Here is a 21,516-nt window from a genome sequence, read left to right as displayed (position 1 = left end):
CACATAGGAAGGCTACAAGATGTAAAACATACAAAATTTTACATCTTGTTGACAAATCATCACTGGAGGCCCCATGAAATACTGCCATCTATCTGACCTACATGCAGCTGAGTGCCAATGTGGTATCAGTTCTGGAGAGGGGACTGAACTTTGCCTACGTCCTTAAGTTCATGGACATTGTCAGTGTAATTGAACAGTTTGCAGTGTAACTACCATCTGAAGCAGCTGAAGAAGTATGTTGTGTATCTTGTCATCCTATGACAAGTACTAAGCCTATGAAATCAAACATTACCAGCAGAGATAGGATGGCCATTGAATACTTGAGAGAATGCCTTGAAACTGTTGTTTTACCCATTGACAAAGATAATTCTACTGTTGTTCCCTCCCACAAGGACTACACTGAGGATCTCTCCCACAAGGACTACACTGAAGAGCTGGAGAACCTGTTTAATGATGACTCCTACAGGAAGATCAACACTGACACCTCCAAGAAGATGGAGAACAAGACCAGGATGTTTCTCAAGGGCCCAGATTTACAAGATGGGGCCATGAAAAAATTGTTATCACAAGTGTTTGAATGCATGGTGTCATCCCACAAGAACAGACACCACATGTTCGTATAAATGATTCACCTTGATGGGCAATGAATCTACAACCTCCAGTGTGGATGCACTTTTACATTCAATCTACAGTGGGAATCTAACATTAATGAGCATAGAGGACATGGATGGGGACTGCAGATAGGTGGTGCTAGGTGGGAATGTGGGTTTTCTGGGGAGAGTACCAAGATCGTCTCTGCATTTGTGATAAACACTGTGTCTGGGTGGTGCAGTGATTAACACAACTGCCTAGTAAGCAGGAGATCCCAAGTTCGAATCCCAGTCCAGCACACATTTTCACTCATTGCGACTTATTCCATACAACATCCCAATGTGGCTGGTATCATTAGTTCCTTTCCTGTCACCCCCCCTTCCCTTCAATTTAGATAATATTTTACCACAAGAATGTGACTGTCAAGACTTTATGGACTCCCTAAGCTCCAAAAAATAGGGTTGCCGTTATGCCCAATTGTCAGCAACACAATGGCTCCTACATATTTTCTGGCAAAATATGTGACAGATATACCACGCCCTTTTGTAGTTAAGTGCCCACATCACATATACAGTTCTGTGGATTTTGTGGCATGTCACAATAACTGCAGACTGAAAGATGCAGATATCTTTTTCAGCTTTGACATCACCTTGTTATTCACAAGGGAGTGTCTACAAGAGTCACCAGGACTCATTGGTCAGAGGTTCGATGGGAATATCACTGAACTTTTCAGCCACATAACGACTTCCACATATTTTCCATTTAATGGAGAATAGTATGACTAAACAGAGGAAGTTGCAATGGGCAGCTTACTCTTGCCTTGGTTGCAAATTTGTACATGGATCACTTAAAGGAAGAAACCCAGACATCATTTAAATTGAAACCCACTTGCTGTTTCTGTAATGTGGCTAACACGTTTGTCATCTGACCCTCTGGGATGGACAAACTCCTTGGCTTCCTTGCACATCTGAACTCCATACATCCCAGCACCAGATTCATTATGGAGACTGAAGCAGAAGGAAGACTACCATTTACGGACATAATGGTCAAGGAAAGAGTTGATGGCACACTGGGCCAGCTGTGTATTTGATGAAAATCACCATGGAACTGTATATGAATGGAGCCATCTACCACCACTCTGTGTAGAGTAATGGGATATTAAAACCACCAGCACATAGAATGTGCACCATATCAGATACAGAGTGTCTACCCAGGAACCTGGACACCTCAGAAATGTGTTCTGAAAAAATGGTTATGCAGAATGGCAGATTTGGTGTGCTCTCTCTCCAAGCACTATAATATACCTGTGGAGATGGAAGGTATCACTGGGGAAGAGGCCACCACCGCCCTTATGCCACACATGGGGATACAGTTGGGAAAAATCAGATGCTTACTGGAAAAGCATGAAGTAAGAACTGTCTTTTTCCCTCCCAATAAAACATGGGCACTATTGGGGAGTGTGGAAGGTGACCTCAGTTTGCAATAGGCTGGATATATCAGACTCTGTGCTAATGTGATAAGATATATATTCAACAAACAGTGGGAGCCATGGAAGATACATGTTGAGTACACCGGTAACACAATCTACTAATGTATCTCAACAACTCAGCAGTCACAGAGTGCTGTTTGTCTAAAAATCATGCAATGGAATATGAATGTACACTGGGACAGTGTCATTAGAGAGGCAATCAAAATTTGCATCAGGGACAATCACATCAACTGGGACTGCAGCTATGATCTCAGAGAAAGTTGGGAACCAGCACTGGGTCTAATTAAGAACACACTCAGCAACCACAATGATCTGATGGCAAGGGTGGACAGAGTAACTACACCTATGGTACCACAAATGCTGCTGCCACTGCCTCTGCACCATTAGCTCGGGCATGGACTATACAGAAAATGGCTGGTAGGGGGAATCTGTGCACCCCCAGGAGGTCAGTTTGTCAGTGCACCTGATGATGGCAACATGTCTATCCACTCAAATAATGTGCCTGTTGGACATTATGAACTAGCAGTACATCCGTGGACGTTTGATCAAGAAATAAGTGGTGTCAACAAGTACGAACAACATATCTTCACCATCACAAGACCTTTGACTCTTTAACCTAGTGGCCTGCACCATCTTGCTTATTCAGTTCACTGTATGACTTGCTGTAATGTGGACGTTTGTATTTACCAATATGAAATATATCAAGTCTTACAGTATTAAGTGGGTTTTCCTTGGGCTACAACCCAACTGAAATCCCACAGTGGTGACTCCCCAAGGAATATGGACTGATAGAATGGTGGCATCGCACCTTCAAGACAACACTGCAGTATCACACCAGTATTTGGACCAAGGTCCTCCCATGGGTACTCCTTGGCCTACAGTTGTCATACAGGGCACCACGAGTGAGTTCGTCTATGGTGAAAACCCTGTCCTCCCAGTGGAGCTGTTCCAGCCTACCCCCCTTGATGCTCCCACCGCCCTTCCTAACCTAGTAAGCCAGATACAAACACATTTTGCGAACATTTCCCTGACCCTCCTCCTCTAGCCATACATCCCTCAGCTCCTAAATGTCCTCTGACCTCATTTCATGCAAGTTTGTTTTTCTCCGTGACAACACTGTCCGGGCCCCACTCCCCCCACCATATTCAGTCCCCTATGAGATCATAAACCGCAATGCTAAGATGATGGACATCTGGGTTAAAGGTATGCCACTCACTGTTTCTTTCCACTGCATGAAACTGGCACACCTTGACCCAGCATCTTTCATGCCAGTAAATGTTATGCAGTCTCCCAGCCCTGAGGACTTGTGCTAAAGCTATGACGCCTCAGAGCTGCTGCTGCAGCCCTCACCCGAACATGCACCTGCATCACCATCAACGTCGTTCCTCGGGTTTTTGCCTTCTCTCTCTACTCTCTCCCTCTCTCTCTACTCTCTCCCCGCTATCCCCTCTAGGGGTTCTGAAAACCAATGTCCCACCCGAATGTGTGGGGGATGTCATCATCCTCATCGACTACAACCACATCTTCATCCTGCGGCAAGACAACTTGCCCCACCCAACAGGGGACCCAGTTCATCAGTCGATCACCGGCTCCAACCCACTCCCATGAGGGGTTGACCACATTCTAATTTGAGCTACGGTGACCCACATAGGGAGGGTTACACTTTGGATGCTGTCAGCTGATCACATGGTGGACACAGTCCCTCCCCACACTGCTCCATCCTCACATGTGGGCCGATGCCTCGTCCACCCACACCACCTACAGGAGTTCCACGTCAGCCTCCCAGTGTGAACCCTTGCAGCTAGCCACATTTGCAGGCAGTGTGGGTGGTTGGCAGCATGGTTGCAAACAGATTGAGCCCTGTGTACAAGAGCACAACATACCCCAGATGCCCTCTGCTGGAAACAGCATGTACTCTGTGTTTTAGTTCAATGGTTTATTCACAAATTTCAACAAGATGTGTCATGTATAAACATCATGTGGATTATCTATTTTGCTTCTTAAGATCAAATTATTTGTACTGCCCTTTTAAACAGTTGTGTGTAATAGTTTAAGAATGCATATATCAGTATTTTATCTTGCCTTCCACCTTCTTCCCTGCCATAGCCATCATTTATGATGTATGGATTTGTATTCTGCATAGTGAGTTCAGTATAAAGCTAGATGTCATGGAATGTGCTCAAATGCATGCTTTTGTACTGTCACCCTTATTCTATAACTCTGGCTGTGTTTTTCATTTTGAAGATGGTGGGAGTTCATAATTCATGATGAATCAGGTACTATTTTATGTGTGCTATACTTTAAACAATGTCATTATATGTAATTTCAGTATACATCTACAATTATAATGTCCTCAGTTTCAAATATTTTTCTGTATATCTCATCTAGAGAAATAGTTATTCACTAATGTTTCCTTTCATTTTATTTCTATATCTGAGGATGATCAGTGCTGAAAATCAAAACTAGTAATCCAGTGTCAACATGTGCAACTGAGACTGTAATAATACATATTTTTAGAATATATCAACGGTTGTGGAATCTCTTGGACAATATGTTATCCATTATCATAGCAATTTTAATCTCTATTCTTCCCACCTTTTTAATATTAGGCATTCTGCAAATAATTTATTTATTTCCCTGTTGATCTGTAGGCAATAAATACTATATAGCTGTTCTTCAAATGTACATATAAATGTTATGTCAATTCATTACAAGAAAAATGTGACATACAAATACATACAGAAAAAAATACACACGAGATAATACAGAATGATCCATACATCAAATTTATACATAAATGCTTCTGTTATTATAAATTGTTGGCCTGTTCTTCATAAGTCTGTACTCTTATATTTCCTTAGCAGTAAATCCTTTCACACATAACAATGATTCAGTTGGAAAGCAGCTGTCCATTAGATACATAAATATTATACAAATGTTAAAGCGAGAATGGCAGTATTTTTAGTTTCGGCCTAGTATAAACATGTTAACAAAATGTTAGTGGCCAACATAGTCACTTAAAGAGTAAAACCATTTTTTGAGCTGAAATATTTTAAGTTCTGCTATAAATTTATATTCATCTTGTAACTTTCTGATAAAGGCTTTCAGTCTGTCATAAAATTTGATATCAATATGGCTCATGTTTCCTCTGTGTGTTAGTTCCTTTTGTATGCTGTGTATGGAGTGCTGGGCTATTTCAAATGTAACTATGAAAATTAGCATTTGTGTTGATAGTATTTCAATCTTTAAGAGTATGGGTTTGCAATGTATCTGTAGTGAACAGTGTGTTATTATTTGGGTGGCCCTCTTCTGTAATGTTAAACTCTGAATTTCATGGCAAGCAGTAATACCTCAGAATATTATTTTTTATGTTGCAAGAGAGTGAAAATAGCAAAAGTATGCCATTGTGACACCTTCTGTGGTGCAAATGTTTGCAATAATTCTTAGACCAGAAATGGCTTAATTAAGTTTCTATGTCAGTTTTATTACATGGTAACTAAACCTAAATTTTTCATCAGCATGGATCCATGGCAATTTTGTAGCTATTGCTTTGTCCAAGGCTTTGTTGCACAACACCAGATCTAGATTTACATTTTGATTTATTTTCCCAAATTGCATCTCATTTGTTTCTCTTATGTTTGATATTAGCCTGGTTGTGCTGAACTAATGGTGGACATGCTTGAAGATTTTACCTGCAGTTTATGCAGCAATTGCTTTGGTGCACGTATTATCACATTAGTATCATCTGAAAACAGCATGACTTTGGCCACATTATCTGAAGTGTGTACGTCATGTTCATTGGTTAGATCTACTGTCGTGCCACAAGTTACTTTCAGACATTATGGTTTATCTTGATTTGTGGATTTAGAGCTTAATGACATTGTTTCATTTATGAAGTAAGTGCATATCTAGTTTGGTAAATCTTCTTTTTTAATATTAAGATTTTCTGTATTTTTGATTCTCTGAGGTGCAACATACAATATGCCTAATCATAAGCTTGATGTTTTAAAGTACTTTTTGCTGATGCAATTAGCTGCATGTTGCACTATATAACTAAAAATTGTTTATATTATTTATGTATGTTTATTGAATAAAATAATATACTGAACATGTGCATCCCAATATTTTTTTTAATGTTGATACTTTTTTATATTTCAATGATTTTTGAAAAAAATGTGAATTCACCACTTTTTCTGGCAGTCATACTTGTTCGAGGTGATCACCACCAGATCACTGTAATGTGATGTTCCAACTTTATTGCAATATATGTGGATGGGTTCAATATTCTTTAAAAAAAGTTCTTTAAAAAGCCATCTGCATGCATCGACATACAGGATGTTTATTTTAATTTCTGCATTTATCGTGATCTAGGAATGTTTTGATTTTGGCAAGTCCTCTTGCCTCTCACCTTCGAGGTGCTTAATTTCTGTGAGTATCCATGGCAGGTGCACCTGACTATCATTTCATGGGCATGTTATCTTATTACAGTGGTTGTGGTTTTTATTCTCCCGGTACTTACACAGTGACCAGTGCAAGCGCTAAGGTGGCTGGCACACAACAATATCAGTCACTCTGATAGCAGGATTCCAGGGCAACATTAAAAATCAAGCATTCAGACGGCTTGCGGTCTCACTACAACTGACCCCATAGGGAACAGAAAATTAAGTTACCATACAAGTAGCTTATTTGCCAGAAATGTCAATGTCTATTTGTAACGTAAAATCACATTTGCAACACTCAAGTAACATTTGATCATAAATTCAACTGTTAAAATATAAAGGTTAACATTTACATCATAAATGAAATGTAAAATCAAATGCACCAGTTTATAATTGCAAAAACAGGCACAGGTAATATTTGTCAATTACAGCACCACCTACCATGAAGGGAAAACAATGATATGGTAAATCATATGTATTATTTGTCATATGATCTGAATATGCAATAGAAATGAGGGATTCCCCTTTGAAAATACGAAGTTGACCCCATCCAGTCCCTTTTACTAATATCAACTTTTCACCTACAATTTTTTTTTTCATGTGATGCATCATTTTTGAGATATTTAGTTGTCTAAAGTTAAAACAAACACTCCGTATATGAATATTTTTCCCTATACGTGAATGTATTTGTGAATGTTGAGCCGTTTCTGTGGTTAAACATAACATTGAAGGTGATCCTTAAACATAAAATGTCAACATCCTGATGTAAACTGCCAGCAGACACAGTTCGTTATGCTTGCAGACATTAGACTGTATCTAAATAAGTGAAACATAAAATTGTTCCCAGTACACAGTTCTGCAAGGCATACCACACTTATTTTGGTGTGCATGTTGAAGACAAATATGTAACATTGGCTCACCACATTATTTGTGGCAATTGCTGGTCTACTTTAGAGGGTTGGCTATGTAGAACAAGAATATAAATGCCACCTGCAATTCCCTGAATATAGCTAGAGCCTGAAAATCATCATGGAAACTGCTATTTTTGTATGGTGGAGATTGCACATTATAAAAGTACCAAGAGCAGAGCAAATATGCTGTACCCTAGCATACCATCATCTATTGCTCCAGTACCACATAATGAAGAGCTGCCAATTCCATCACTGCCAATACAGAATACTAGTGAAGAGACAAATTCAAGTAATGACAGTGATTTTTGTTTTACTGGTGACTGCAATTTTGAACCACAGCTCTTTACTCAGCTGAAACTGAATGATCTTGTTAGCAATTTGAAACTAAATGAATCAAAGGTTGAACTTCTTGTATCCCATATGAAACAATGTACTTCATAAATCCTGTAAAATAACAAAATATAAGGTAAGGCATGAAGATTTTGCATGTTTCTACCAGATGCAAAAAATCTTTGTTTTTATGGTGATGTCAATGGTCTCTTTGAACATATTAAGATTCCTCATGAACCAGATCAATGGTGTCTATTTATAGATATTTCCAGTATAAGCCTCAAACCTGTCTTATTGCATAATGGGAACTAGTTTCCTTCAATACCAGTATCTCATTCTGCACAACTTCAGGAGACTTAAGAAAATATAAAGCTGCTCTTGGAAAAACTAAAATATGAATGTTAAAAATGGGATGTTTGTGGTGATTTTAAAATTTTGGGATTTCCTCTGGGGCTGAAGATGTCTACACCAAATACTCTTGCTTTCTCTGCCTGTGAGACAGTAGATAAGATAATCAACATTACACTAAGAAAGAATGACCAACAAGAAAAACAAGATTTAAGAGTTATAAGTGAAGAACATGGTGAATGTTTTCACCAAGACATTCACTGCATAGAAGGAAGGTATCAGGGACATCTGAACTGTGTTATGACAGGGGACTATGAATGACTTATAATATGACTGGAGGAGTCAGAAGAACATAAGAGGACCAACCATTCTAATGTACATTTTAGAATGTAACCATTGTTGCATGAAGGTTTAGTGTTATTCAATATTTCTGGATTTATTTTAACCACTTCTTGAGGTACTTTATGTTACATTTTTGTTATAGGACTCTAGTTGTCTTACATAAGCATGCAATATTAAATGTTTTATGGGAACTACATACAGTTTATAGTAAACACACAACTAACATGTTTAAATGTTTTCTGGTGGTTTGGGTGGTATTTGATGAATCCAACATCAATGAAGATGGTGACAGCACTGTACCAAATAAAGTGGTAAGAACACAATTGAGAAAATTTGTAAAATGGTACAGAATTCACTATTGTTTCCAACCAGTAAAATCACTTTCATCAAGGGCACACAATATGAATGGCCTCAGTTAACTTCTAGAAGAGTGGGAAAAAAAATTGGTCCCAGATTTCTGTCTGCAGAGTATAAATAACAAACAGTGGCACTATGTTTTCATTTCATGTCCTTGGAGACAGTGACTGTGCCCTCTTTTATAAGATATAAGACTCTGTAGTGATGCATAAAGTGCCTCCGGACTAACATTCGATTTTTCTTTTTTATTATTTTACTTGTGCATAGTGGACTGACAGATTGACTGGGAAAAGTTTATTTTAGTTATTTTTTTTAATTTTCAAAGTTTCATTCCTTATAAAGCCAAACTGTGTTTAGCTGCAGAGCAGTGGCTAGATGGAGGCTGGTTCAGTAGAGGCTGCCACTAGGTATCATTGCCAACATCGGCCTTGTTCAATTGCATACTATTTTCACTGATAAGGTGATGCTCAGGTGAAGTGTCACTGAGAAGGATGTGCTTCCATCATACACTCTACCAACTGATCAGAGGACTGTGAATGGTCCACTGGGGACCACAGAGAAGGCGGGCAAGGATGTGCTGGGGCCTCCCTGATGCCCTCTTGGCAGCCAAGTTTCTAACCAATCAGGCAATCAAACTTCCGCATCCCCCTTGGCCAATATGACCATTAGTCTGTTAATGGCCTCCCAGGTGCCACTTGAATCCTTTAGAGGTAGATTTAAACACCAGTTAGTTGTTTTGAACTGTATTCATTTTCTCTCTTTTGAACAATTCCCCCCATTTTCATGCACTCCCAGATGCAAACATCCAGAAATTGCCTTGCCGTTTTCAAATCCTGTACACAATTTTACAAAATAATGTTGCCTTTCCATTGTTGTAACAAGAATTGACCAATTCAGACCAGAATAGGCTGATCATCATCAGGAAAGTCACCATGCCACTTCAGTTCCAAGTCACTGACCAGAGCAGACTTTAGTCCTCAAACTTTACCCTTTCATTTCTCTCCTGCAAGGAGAGACTGGATCTACTTCAGTTATCTTCTCTCACCTTCTGGCAATCCTCATTGCCAGAAAATAAACCTGTATGGTTTCTTTTTATTAAACATGGGTATTTTATTTACAAGCCCACACCACTCAAAATTCCTGACTACAACCTTCCCAACCATGTGGTTTTACCATGAGATACAAAACTTGATGTTTGTGTACGATCATGCTGTCAAAATGTCAGGCATCTGTATTAATTGGACAACAAAAAATGTTGACCTTATCTGAAAACTGCGCCTTTTTAGAGGCTTCCTATAGCTACCACATCTTCAACTTAGCAGCTGCTGTGGTGTCATATACAACACATTTGTAACAGAGGGTGGAAAGGAAGGTGAGGGATATTTTCAGTGTAATCATCATCATCATCATCATCAGTGTTCTACAATATGGCAGGTCTCCAAATGTAGTTTTCCATGCAGTCTTGTCATTTGCTACCCTCTTTGTTTTCTCATAATTGTTTTCTATCCCTGCACTAACCACCATCTGATATCTTCTTCTTCTTCTTCTTCTTCTTCTTCTTCTTCCATTCACTGCTCCTTTCATAGCACCCATCAGTAAACAATCTCTTCTCATCCATTGTACAAACCAATTGTATTTCCTCTTCCTGATTACCCTTAAAATTTCTCTCTCTTCACCACTCTTCTCAACTCTTCTCAGGACCTAATCATTTCTCACTTTGTCTTCCCAGTTTATCCCTCCCATCCTCCTCCAGCTCCACAGCTCAAATGATTTTATTCTTCTTTCTTTCTCTATTCTCAGTGTCCAGGTCTCAGCTCTGTATAACACCGTGCTCCATATGAAGCTCTTTGCCAGTCTCTTCCTGAGATCACTGTCCATATACTCACACAGAAGCCCCTTCTTCTTTTTGAATGCTTTCTTGGCAATTGCTATATGTTTCACCTCCTTATTACATCTCATGTTGTCCGCAATAATGCTTTCCAGATATCTGAAAACATTAACTTCTTCTATATCTTCCTGTTCTAACTTTATACTCATTCTTACTTTTCTTGCACTTATCACTGTACATTTTATCTCTTTATTATTAATTCTCATTCTGAATAATGAAAAGAATGCTAAAACCCCATTGTATTGCAAATGAGGATGTATCAATCTGATAGTAACTTGCCCAATAACATAGCAGTTGACAAGTGCTTTCTGAATATAATGACAATGTGCTGTATTTATTAGTATTGGCAGCTACTTATAGCATTCTGCTCCCAGAAGTGCTGTTCTTCTTGAAGCAGTTCATGGACTTAGTTTTGGATACTGAAAGCTGGGTAAACACATTAAACCTGTCTGTTAGGATGACGTCCACTGAGGCATCCAGAAAATAAAGGAATATTAAAATCAGTGTGCACAATTAAAAGTAATATACACCAATATTCAAGAATATTTCATGCAAGTCCTTTTTTGTAATGTGCCATATATATTGTTCCATGGATAATATATACTGGGAATAGATTTATCAGCTGACACCTGCTGTTAAGTTTTTAAGATATGACTTACATTTATTGGAAAATATTCCCTCACACTTTGTTATGAAATTAGCCTTTCATTTAATAATTTAACAGCTGATAAAGTTTAAAAATGTCCACACTCTGGGAAAATGATAATAGGTTTAATAGAAAAGTTGTACTTTCAGTAATTATGATGTTGGTTTACTGTTGTTTACATTCATATCTGAATTTTACTGATTGCCATGCAGTGAAATTTATCACCTACCTACAGGGGTGCAGAGTTCATCATTGGAGCTCTTCATTAAATAATGGATGCTTTGCTCAGGCTCTGCTTTCAGATTTTTGCTATACAACAGCTTTTCTTCTTCTTCTGATAAAGCTCCTATGGAAAACAAGTACTTCCTAAGTTTACAAAACACTATGAATGAACATTTGAATGCATAAAAGTGAAGTTGTATCACACCGTTTGCTGTGCAGAGTCAATGCTGACAGGAATTGTAGGTAGTCTGATATAATGCTCTTTTAATTGCACAACAAATAATAACACAATTAAACTCTATCTGAAATATCTTTTGTGTCACATGCTTCAAGTAATTGAACATTAATTTATAGCCCAATTTTTCATTTCATTTTAATATCAATACTTTTCAAATTCTCTACCCCACAGAGATTTTTTTCCTTGTGTGAATCACTCCACATATTTCTTTTTGTGACTGAGATTAAAGCAGGTAAACATTCTTACACTTAGATGTAAACTGTTTATTATTCATGTATCACAAGCCCCATTTTGTCCCATCTCCATTGCTCCTCTGCCCCTCTTCCTACGTTTTGTAAGTTAATTTGTGATTTCAAGAAATGAATTAGTCTTAAGTGAAAGCTGTGGAAAGTATGGAGAACTATGGTTTTCTCTATTAAGAGTATCAAGTGGGAAGATCCTGTAACTTACTTTGGAAGACATTTTAGAGAGATTTTTCTCATTTTTTTTATTTATTGGCAGTTTATTAAATATAATTAGATAAGATTATAATTTTCATTCCTGGAAATCCCTTGATATGGAGTCTTCAATAGTTGTCATAAGTACAATGTAGCTCCATAAACTGTTCAGTGTCTTTCATTTCTACATTTTTCTTGTTCTTTTCCCCAGAATACATCATTGCTCATAAAGTCCGCATCACATTCTTTACTCAGTCCCTACAAATTTTCCAAATATATGATCATCTATTCCAACTTTCTTACTTAATGACAGAATTGTCACTTTTGTTCTGTTAAAAATCTCTATCCACTGCTCATGAAATGTTCAAATGAATTAACATGTTTTAAGTTTAAAGATGCTTACTTAGATTCATAACAGTAGTTACAATTCAAAGAGGTTAAATGTATTCATTACAAAGAAGTTAGATATACTAATGACTAGCCACTCTATATTTACGAGGATGCAAAGCTAGTTCTTTTTGCTGATAATACAGGTATAGTAATCACACACAACAAACAAGAATTACCTGAGGAAGTTAGGGAAGTAGCAGCTCAGGCAATCACACCTCCCTGGGCCTGGCCTGTACCAGTGAGTATGTGCAAACCCTGCTTGTCAACCCAGGGCTGGGAATTATGCATTACTCAGTCACCTGTTACATGTAAGAGATGTGGGCCAGCCTTTAGGAGCACACAGGGAGGAAGCAGAAAAAGAGGAACCTCAAACAGCGAAGCAGAGGAAAGATAGGAGAAGGTGAACAATGAAAGGAAAAGGGAACAAAAAACCGTTGTGAGACTGTTCTTATGTCAGATACAGACAATGCGGAACATTCTCAAAAAAATCTAGACATGTTCCCCAAGGGAGGGGAAAAAGAATAGCAAGAGGATAGACATGCAGCACAGAAGGGAAAAGATGCTGCAAAGGATGGGTCCCAATGGTAGCCAAGCATGAGCCTGCCAAAGAGTGGCGAGCCCCCCTCCCCGGGAGGAGGAGGAGGGGGGGGGGGGGGATATACCACAATGAAGACACTAATCATAAAGATAAATTAATATCATCTGCATTATCAAATGTTTCAGGTATCAATTATTAACACACAATATTCTTATTATGTTTCTTGTATCAACTGACAAATCTTTTGTGTTGTGATTATGTTGTGCATACCATGGTAATTCTTTTTCACATACATTGGGTCCTTTCACCTAATTACATTATGATGTGGACTTCAAACCTATATTGATATTAAATTATTTAATGGAAGATAGGAAATCTGAATTATAGATTCTACAGTAAGTTTGTACAAATAAATCACCAATGAATGATAAACCTTCTGGAGAAAGAACAGAAGTTCTGTTAAAATTGTTGTGAGAACTTGTCATAGTAATATTCTTTAAGAAGTATCACATTCATATTTAGAAAATATTTGAAAATTGGGAAAAATTTCATTGCAACTCAGATCACATAGTGTGAAAACTGTAATCTTTAAATGAAGTAAGCTATGAATGTTCTTGTCATGATTGGTGATTGTAAAGTAGAATATTCAGAAGCAGTAATATTTATGGTTTTCTAGAGTTGGTAGTTATGTAGTAAATATTAATCTAATACCTTCATGATGTTCTCACATAACTGTGAGATGTCAGGAATATAATGGAATGTAGGGATATCTCATGAATTATTGTGTATTAGGTCTCTAGGAAGGTGAAGGAGGAGGGAAAATTAATGTTTAACATCCTATTGACAATGAGATCATCAGAGCTGGGAGTAAGATGATGAGGATGAGGATGATGGTGATGTTTATACTGATAATTTCATATGGAGGAGACCTGTGAGAAGGGTTGTAATATGCGGAAGTAAATGACGAGGATAGGCACAGGGATTCAAAGTCATGAAATTTAGTATACTTTATCCATTCAATTATGTGGTATGCAATTATGGAGGTGATTGTATGTAAGAAAAGAGAAAACATACTATCTTAATAGTGGTTCTGATGATACTGCAATGTAATGGAATTGCGGTGCACGGAAAAGTTTGATAATTTCACTATGGCAAACATATGGGATACTCTGTTGATGACAACTATTCAAATAAAACCTTACCATGCTATAAGTTGCTGACTTGTATTAATTAAACCTGGCAAATATAAATGATGATTACAATGAAGAATGCATAAGAGGTGTGTGTGTGTGTGTGTGTGTGTGTGTGTGTGTGTGTGTGTGTGTGGAGGGGAGGGTGGTCAGTATTACTGAAAAAATAACAAAAATCTCTGCTGCATTAAATTTATTTTACATGGAAAGATTACCCACATGTTGAGAAATGCACTTAAATGATTAGTATTTATTTTCTTACTTATTTCAATATGCTATTGTGGCTCTTCCCACTTATCCATTTATATAAACACCAACTTACGACATTTCATGATGTTATGCTTTTTGTACATAGAAATTCAGGTGTACTCATATTAGTTCAGTCATAATTTGAACATGCTATGCATTGTAGTTAAATGAGAGCTTATGGCTGATAGATGTAAGCACTTATGGACACTGATTGACATTGACACCTGTACTCTTATTGAAACTATATGCTATACCATGAGGATTTTGAGTTTACAACTGAAATTATGGTTACTCTTGAATGCTGTATTGCAAAGACTGAAGTTATCTGCTACATTGTAAACAATTTAACAGAAATATAAACCTAACATTGCACTTTAATGAAAGTTAATTATAATTCATAGAAGAGTTAACTTCAAACTTGAAACTTGTTTTAGTGTGATAATAGCTTATAACAATGCTTATCTTGCTGTTGATTAAGTTAACTGTTATGAAATGTCACCTCAAATTCTTTGATTTATTTGTCTGAGAATTTTAACACTTTCATTTCAGCTGTTCAGTTTTTAGAAAATGGGTGTTTTTTTGACATGTGTAGGGAAAGTTGGTTCTGTGTACTAATTACTGTAGGATTGTACTTTGTAAGACAATTTGTTGGAGACTCAATAAGAAGAAATATCATCACCATTATACTTGAACAGATGGACACTATGATGTAGTTACAATGAAGGGGCAGGACAACATACAACAGAGTAATGATCATGAATGTTGGTAAAGGAATAATCAGAACATATTGTGAGTAAAGACAAGAAGAGATCACACCTATCATAATCTTTCTAATTTTCACCTCTGAAAAAATTTCCTATTTTTCCATTTGTAAATAAAAAAGATGTGATTAATATCAGCTTGTTAGCAGAATTCCAAAAACAAATGTTTATGTGCAGTATTCTAGGGGGATATTGTAATGTAACTCTCAAATATCAGTGTGTATAAATAATTTCAACTGTACCACTATTGTTGTTTCAAAAATAGCAAAATTGTCACACACCCCTCCGTATCCAAATAAAACTTCCCTATGCAGGAAAGATGTCTGATCTTTCCTGCATATCCCCACCAGTAACCTACAGCAAAGCTGCAGCACAAGAGGTGGGGATGCCGGCTGTTACAGCCAGCATTTCCGTCCCACTCTCCACCTTCCAAGAGGCAGTTGCCTCAAAGGACCAGCAGATTGCAGATCAGCAACAGCTGATCAAACTGCTGATGGGGAGTGAACACTCACAAACACAGACACTCATCCAACACACACAAGCACCTGCCACAAACATGAGAGATATGTCCTCACTCTCACACCTGGTGGCTCAGGCACTGATGGAATCAGAGCCAGAGCCAACAGAAGACACTAAAAACTCAGAAGACGGACCGTGACAGCATGTTGGTCCACAACACAAACAGCCAACAAACACACAAACAAGTGAGCCCACAAACTCATGAGGCAACCACTGAGCGCTGCTGCAAACTCTGACAACATGGCAAATTAGCCACACCAGCAACACAGGGAACAATACAAACAACCCTGTGACTGCACCATACGCACACATACAAGCAGCTATGCAGAACCTCAACAAATCCTTGGCTGGCTTCCCACCAGTCATTATACACAAGTATAGAGACCTCAGTATCCTAAACAAAGAGTTAAATAAAAAACACAAACCCACAACATTCTACTCAAAACTCACTGGGGACCACACGGCACTGTTTGTGGCAAACAAAATAGACTACTCAAATCTGCTGGACTTTCTGAAAGAAAGAAAGGAAGAACATTTCATGTACAGGACAGTCCTAGAAAAAACACAGCAGTACATGATCAAGGGGATAGGTTTATGAACCCCAATCAAGATGGTACACGAGGAACACACCACCCTTGGATGGGAATGCAGTCATGTAAACCAATTGACAGAGTTCGGCACAGCGAGACCATCTCACAACTACATGGTGGAGGTGGCCAACACGGCTAAGTCCCGCAACCTGTTGAAGTTAAAATTATTTCTTCACATGGTTGTCAGTGCAGAAGTCTACAGCACGCTGTCCACTCCCCAACAATGCCACAACTGCCAGCACTTTGTGCACGCAGATATCTGATGTGGTCTCAATCCCCACTGCTGCAAATGTGCATGACACAAGAGTGCAAACTCCCCATCACAGCACCTCCCAAATACGCCAACTGTGGTGCAGCCCATCCGGCCAACTACAGGGGGTGCATTGCATACAAAGAAGCTATGAGGTACAAAATAGCAAAACACACCAAAACGACCGCCATCACAGCTCTAAAACTGCCCCAAAGCCCAGTAAGAAGTGGAATATCCTATGCTGGAGTGGTCGCTGGGAACTCCAGCAGCACAGGATGTCAGAGGAGGCTCATAGCTCAGGACGCACACACCAAACACCCCCAGCAACAAACGCACAACCAATACACACAACACCCAACACCACACCCTCATCAGATGCACCAATATAGGGACAACCACAACACCAGAGAAGGAGAAGGAGAAGGAGAAACAATCAGAACAGGAGAAACATGACCACACCACAACAAGAACACAGACAACATGACACCAATCCTCACAAACACTATTTGGACACCAACACAACGACTCACACAACACACCCACTCACCACAGAGACCACACAGGTGCCCTCAACTGTTACTTGAACAGCTGACACACAAGCCATCCCTCACCAGACACCAACACAATGAGCAGTGGCCACCAACACAAGCAACAACTCACAGGCTGACACGCCCAACATTATCTTAACATCCCAGAGAGTAATGGAGACATTATTCCCCAGACTCATGGCCACCAAAGTAGTCATGAAGATTATGGGGTGTGTCACACAACTCTTCACACAGTTCATGTTGGGCTCGCTCAACTGGACTAGCATCCAAGCCATTATCACGCCACTTTTTACATCACTACATGGATAACACACCACACCAGCCCCGAAACACAGATGCTAACACAAACTCACAGATCTTGTTTTGTAATGCCAATGGGATCACAAACAAAAGAGCTGAAATGGTTGCATTCATGGAGTGAAAGGGTATCTGAATCACCCTAGTGAATGAAACACTGCTTATGCCTCGCAAACAGCTAAACATTCCAGGCTATTGTGTTTATCGTACCGACTGAGTGGATGGCAGGAAGGGCACAGCAATCATCATACACAAAGACATATGAACATCATGATCCCTGCACTTGAGAGACCAGAGACCATGACCATCAGGGTCAAGTTCAACAGAGCCAACACCACACTGGTATTGCTGTACAATCATCCTAGAGACACAGTAACACATGATATCAGCACACTTCTCAACATAGCACTACAGGTACTCTCTTACTGCTGCCATCCAAGATGCAGTGACTGATGCCATTCCACATTCAACACCAAAACCACACTCAACGGCCCTGCCCCAGGAGATCCTGGGCCTTATCTCAATGAGGAACTGCCTCAGGAGATACTGGCAGTGTACCAGGAGCCTGTTCTATAAACTGCACGTCAACAGACACCAGGGTTTAATACATGACAAAATGCAAACATTTAGAAATGAACAACGTGGACAGAAACTTGCTGGGCTAGATACCACACATCCTGGTGTGAGGATACTAGCCAGACACTTCACCAGGGAGAAACATTACATTCCCACTCTACGAGGACCAGACGACCCAGCTTACTACATGACGGAGAAGGCAGAGATTATGGCCACAACACTTGCAGCGTCTTTCATGCCGAATCTGGCTCCTTCAGACCCAGTATTTACACTCAAAATGCGCCAGGAGGTTACACAACTTGTAGCCCAGCCCATGCGTGATGAAATTAGCTGCACTAGCACAAATGAAATTGCATGGGATATCAAGCATACCAATACCAGGAAAGCCCCTGGGCCTGATGGCATTCAAAACTGTGTCCTCCAGGAGTTCACAGATAGAGCCGTAGGATACCTTACACACATAACAAATGTCATCCTAAAACACCAACACTTCCCTGACTTTTCAAAGGCGGCCAAGGTCCTGATGTTCAGGAAGCCAGGGAAAGACTACTCCCTCCCACAAATTTACCAACCCATCAATCTGCTGTGCTCACTCAGCAAGATCGTTGAGAAGGTAATATTAAAATGCATCACTAGGCACTGCATCGGCAATGACCAGAGAAATTCAGCTTTAAGAATCACCACTCAACGACACAACAACTCCTCCGTGTTGCCAAACGTATAACACATGGCTACAATGTGAACAAAGCTACAGGGGCCGTGTTCCTGGACATTGAAAAAGCTTTCAACCGTCTTTGGCACAATGGCCTTATATGCAAACTATGCAAAGCTGGTTTCCTGGATGGACTCATATGTCTCATACACTCATATCTCACAACGGATGTTTCAACACTGATGTGCTGGGCAAACAATCAACACAACATGGTATCCAAGCTGGAGTACCCCAGGGAAGCATCTTAGGGCCCATCTTGTTCAACCTGTACATTAACGACTTCCCAGCAACACAAAACATGATGTTATCCATCTACATGGATGACACAGCCATCCTTGCGTAAGATTGGAAACCGTCAAACATTAATTCACAAATACAGACAGCACTCAGAACTGCCAAGCCTTGATTGGAATGATGACGTATTAAAGTAAGTGCAAAGCAGTTCTGTTTACATGCAGACCGAAACTACTGTGCAAACATCAACACAGTAGACAGATAACACTAGATACATGCCCAATACATTTGTGAGAGAAAGTCAGATATCTCGGTGTCTGGCTGGACTGTAAACTTACATGGGGAAACCACATCGAATACATTGCCAACAGAGTGCACATGAGGCTCAAACAACTGTACCCAATGTTCAACAGGGAAATCACACTGAATAGGACGGTGTTGAGGTCCACATACATGACACTGATTGGACCTCTGATGACATACTCAGCTCCCGTCTGGGGATATGCAGCTCCTACATGACTGCGCCACCTGTAGATCATACAGAACAAAGTGCTATGAATCATTAGCAATGCTCCATGCTTCACACACACCATGGATCTTCACAATGAATACTTCCTTGAAACCCTCAAGGGAGTCTTCAAAAAACATGTCACATGACTATACAGGAATTCAAGACACTCGAACAATCCTTTCATCCTTACTCTGGGAAACTATGATCATAACCATAGGTGGAAGCATAAGTGGCTAAAGACACTGCTAGCTAGGACATAACCACCTATGGCAAGATGACACACACCATTTGTCATTTGACAAACGTTGGCAGGCCCGTGCATATCAGCATCATTGACTGGAAATACCAGCTGCTACTAAAGCCAACCAAAAGGCTACAGCAGGGAAACCAGCAAGCTCGCCCACTGATGCACAAAGAAATTGCCAACATCACCCTACACTGTGCATATGATATATGACTTATTGGACACAAATCGATGACAAACCTAACTGTTACAGTTTTGCTGACGCTGAGCAAGAGATCAACACTGGCACCCAGTGGAAACCACTGAGTGATAGCACTGCACAATGTCAAAGATATCGACATGCATGATACCCACTACTAACAAAGCCTATCCTTGTATCCTTGCACGACCTGTCGCAGGCAGGAAGACATCCACTACTGCTCTTACCACCTGACCTAACTATTGCAGATATTTTTCCCCTTGGCTCTTGCCCTGGCACTTTTTTTCCTCTGCCCTCCAAACCACTGCATTTCATTTGACTTTCAACCCAATCTATCTCCAGATGAGCGTGTATTAATGGTTAACCTTAACCAGACATCGCAGTACCCACATCCTGCGACACCTCACTTTAGTGAAAACTAACCCTTATGCAGAGGTGGCAGTAGACCTTTTGAGTTGGCCATCATGCTGGTGTTGGTGTGGAGGAGATCCACCTCTGTTTTAAAAAGACAGTATCCTCATACAAAAATATTACCATCAGCTGTAGCACATGCAGTGTTGCATATTGGTTAATGTCACTGATTTGGGTGCTGCAGGTCATCAGTTCAAAACCAATCAACAGAAATTATTAGGATTTACCATTTATGAATGGTTCTTGGTTGGTTGGTTTGTGGGATTAAAGGGACCAGACTGCTATGATCATCGGTACCGATGGCTCTTGAAATATCTTACACTTGTTATGTTTGTACATTCTGGAATACGAACATTCTGGAATATTTGATGTTTGTATAAATTGCTGCATACTCTATCCAGGAGGTCAGTTCTGCTCTGGTTCTAAGGTGGTGTCAGCAATAAACGTGTTTTCAGATTAAGTGTTGAGCTTCATTTATGACCCTGCCTTTGGGTTTGGAGTTGATTGTGGTTTTGGTGTGATACTGTGGTGGAAATGCCAGATACTTCAAAACATGTGCATCATCATGACTTTTATTATGCAACATAAAAGCTGTTGTCTACATGGGCAGAAACCAGATACAAGCATCACACTGTTCCTATGATCAGTATACTGAGGAGACAGGTGGATTTCAAAATCGAAGTAAGTCGGATGCATATCAGCCTTCCATTAGTGTTTTCTGGGGATCCTAGTCAGAACTTGATGAAATGGCTGAAAGGATTTGTTTGTGTCATCAAATACAAAAAGTGAAATGACATGATGTACGTGGGAAATGTGTACTTTTACTTGGATGGCACAGCCCAGCAGTGGCTTGTGAACAATGAAGAGAAGCTCAGTGGCTGGTACAAATTTCAAGATGAACTGAAGGAAATTTGGTGTCAATCAGGAGCAAGTCAGCTTCATGGAGGAACAGCTGAAGAACAGAGCCCAACATCATGAGGAAATGATACAGTCATATATACATAATGTATTGGTCCTATGCCACATTGTGAATCCTAACATAGCAGAGACCAACAAAAT

The 21,516-nt window shown here is 39.6% G+C and overlaps 1 protein-coding gene across 1 annotated transcript in view; it reads right to left on the bottom strand.

Annotated features, from left to right (window-relative positions):
* Positions 1 to 21,516, bottom strand: part of LOC126471289 (glutamate receptor-interacting protein 1) — a 445,652-nt gene that overhangs the window by 62,628 nt on the left and 361,508 nt on the right. Inside the window, exon 14 of the mRNA XM_050099408.1 lies at positions 11,571 to 11,687. Within this exon, the coding sequence (XP_049955365.1) occupies positions 11,571 to 11,687 (117 nt within the window). The remainder of the gene's footprint in view (positions 1 to 11,570; positions 11,688 to 21,516) is intronic.

This window comes from Schistocerca serialis, chromosome 3 (assembly GCF_023864345.2).
Source record: "Schistocerca serialis cubense isolate TAMUIC-IGC-003099 chromosome 3, iqSchSeri2.2, whole genome shotgun sequence".
Classification (NCBI taxonomy): domain Eukaryota; kingdom Metazoa; phylum Arthropoda; class Insecta; order Orthoptera; family Acrididae; genus Schistocerca; species Schistocerca serialis.
Note: the sequence above shows the minus strand (reverse complement) of the source record. Positions and strands in the feature narration are given on the sequence as shown.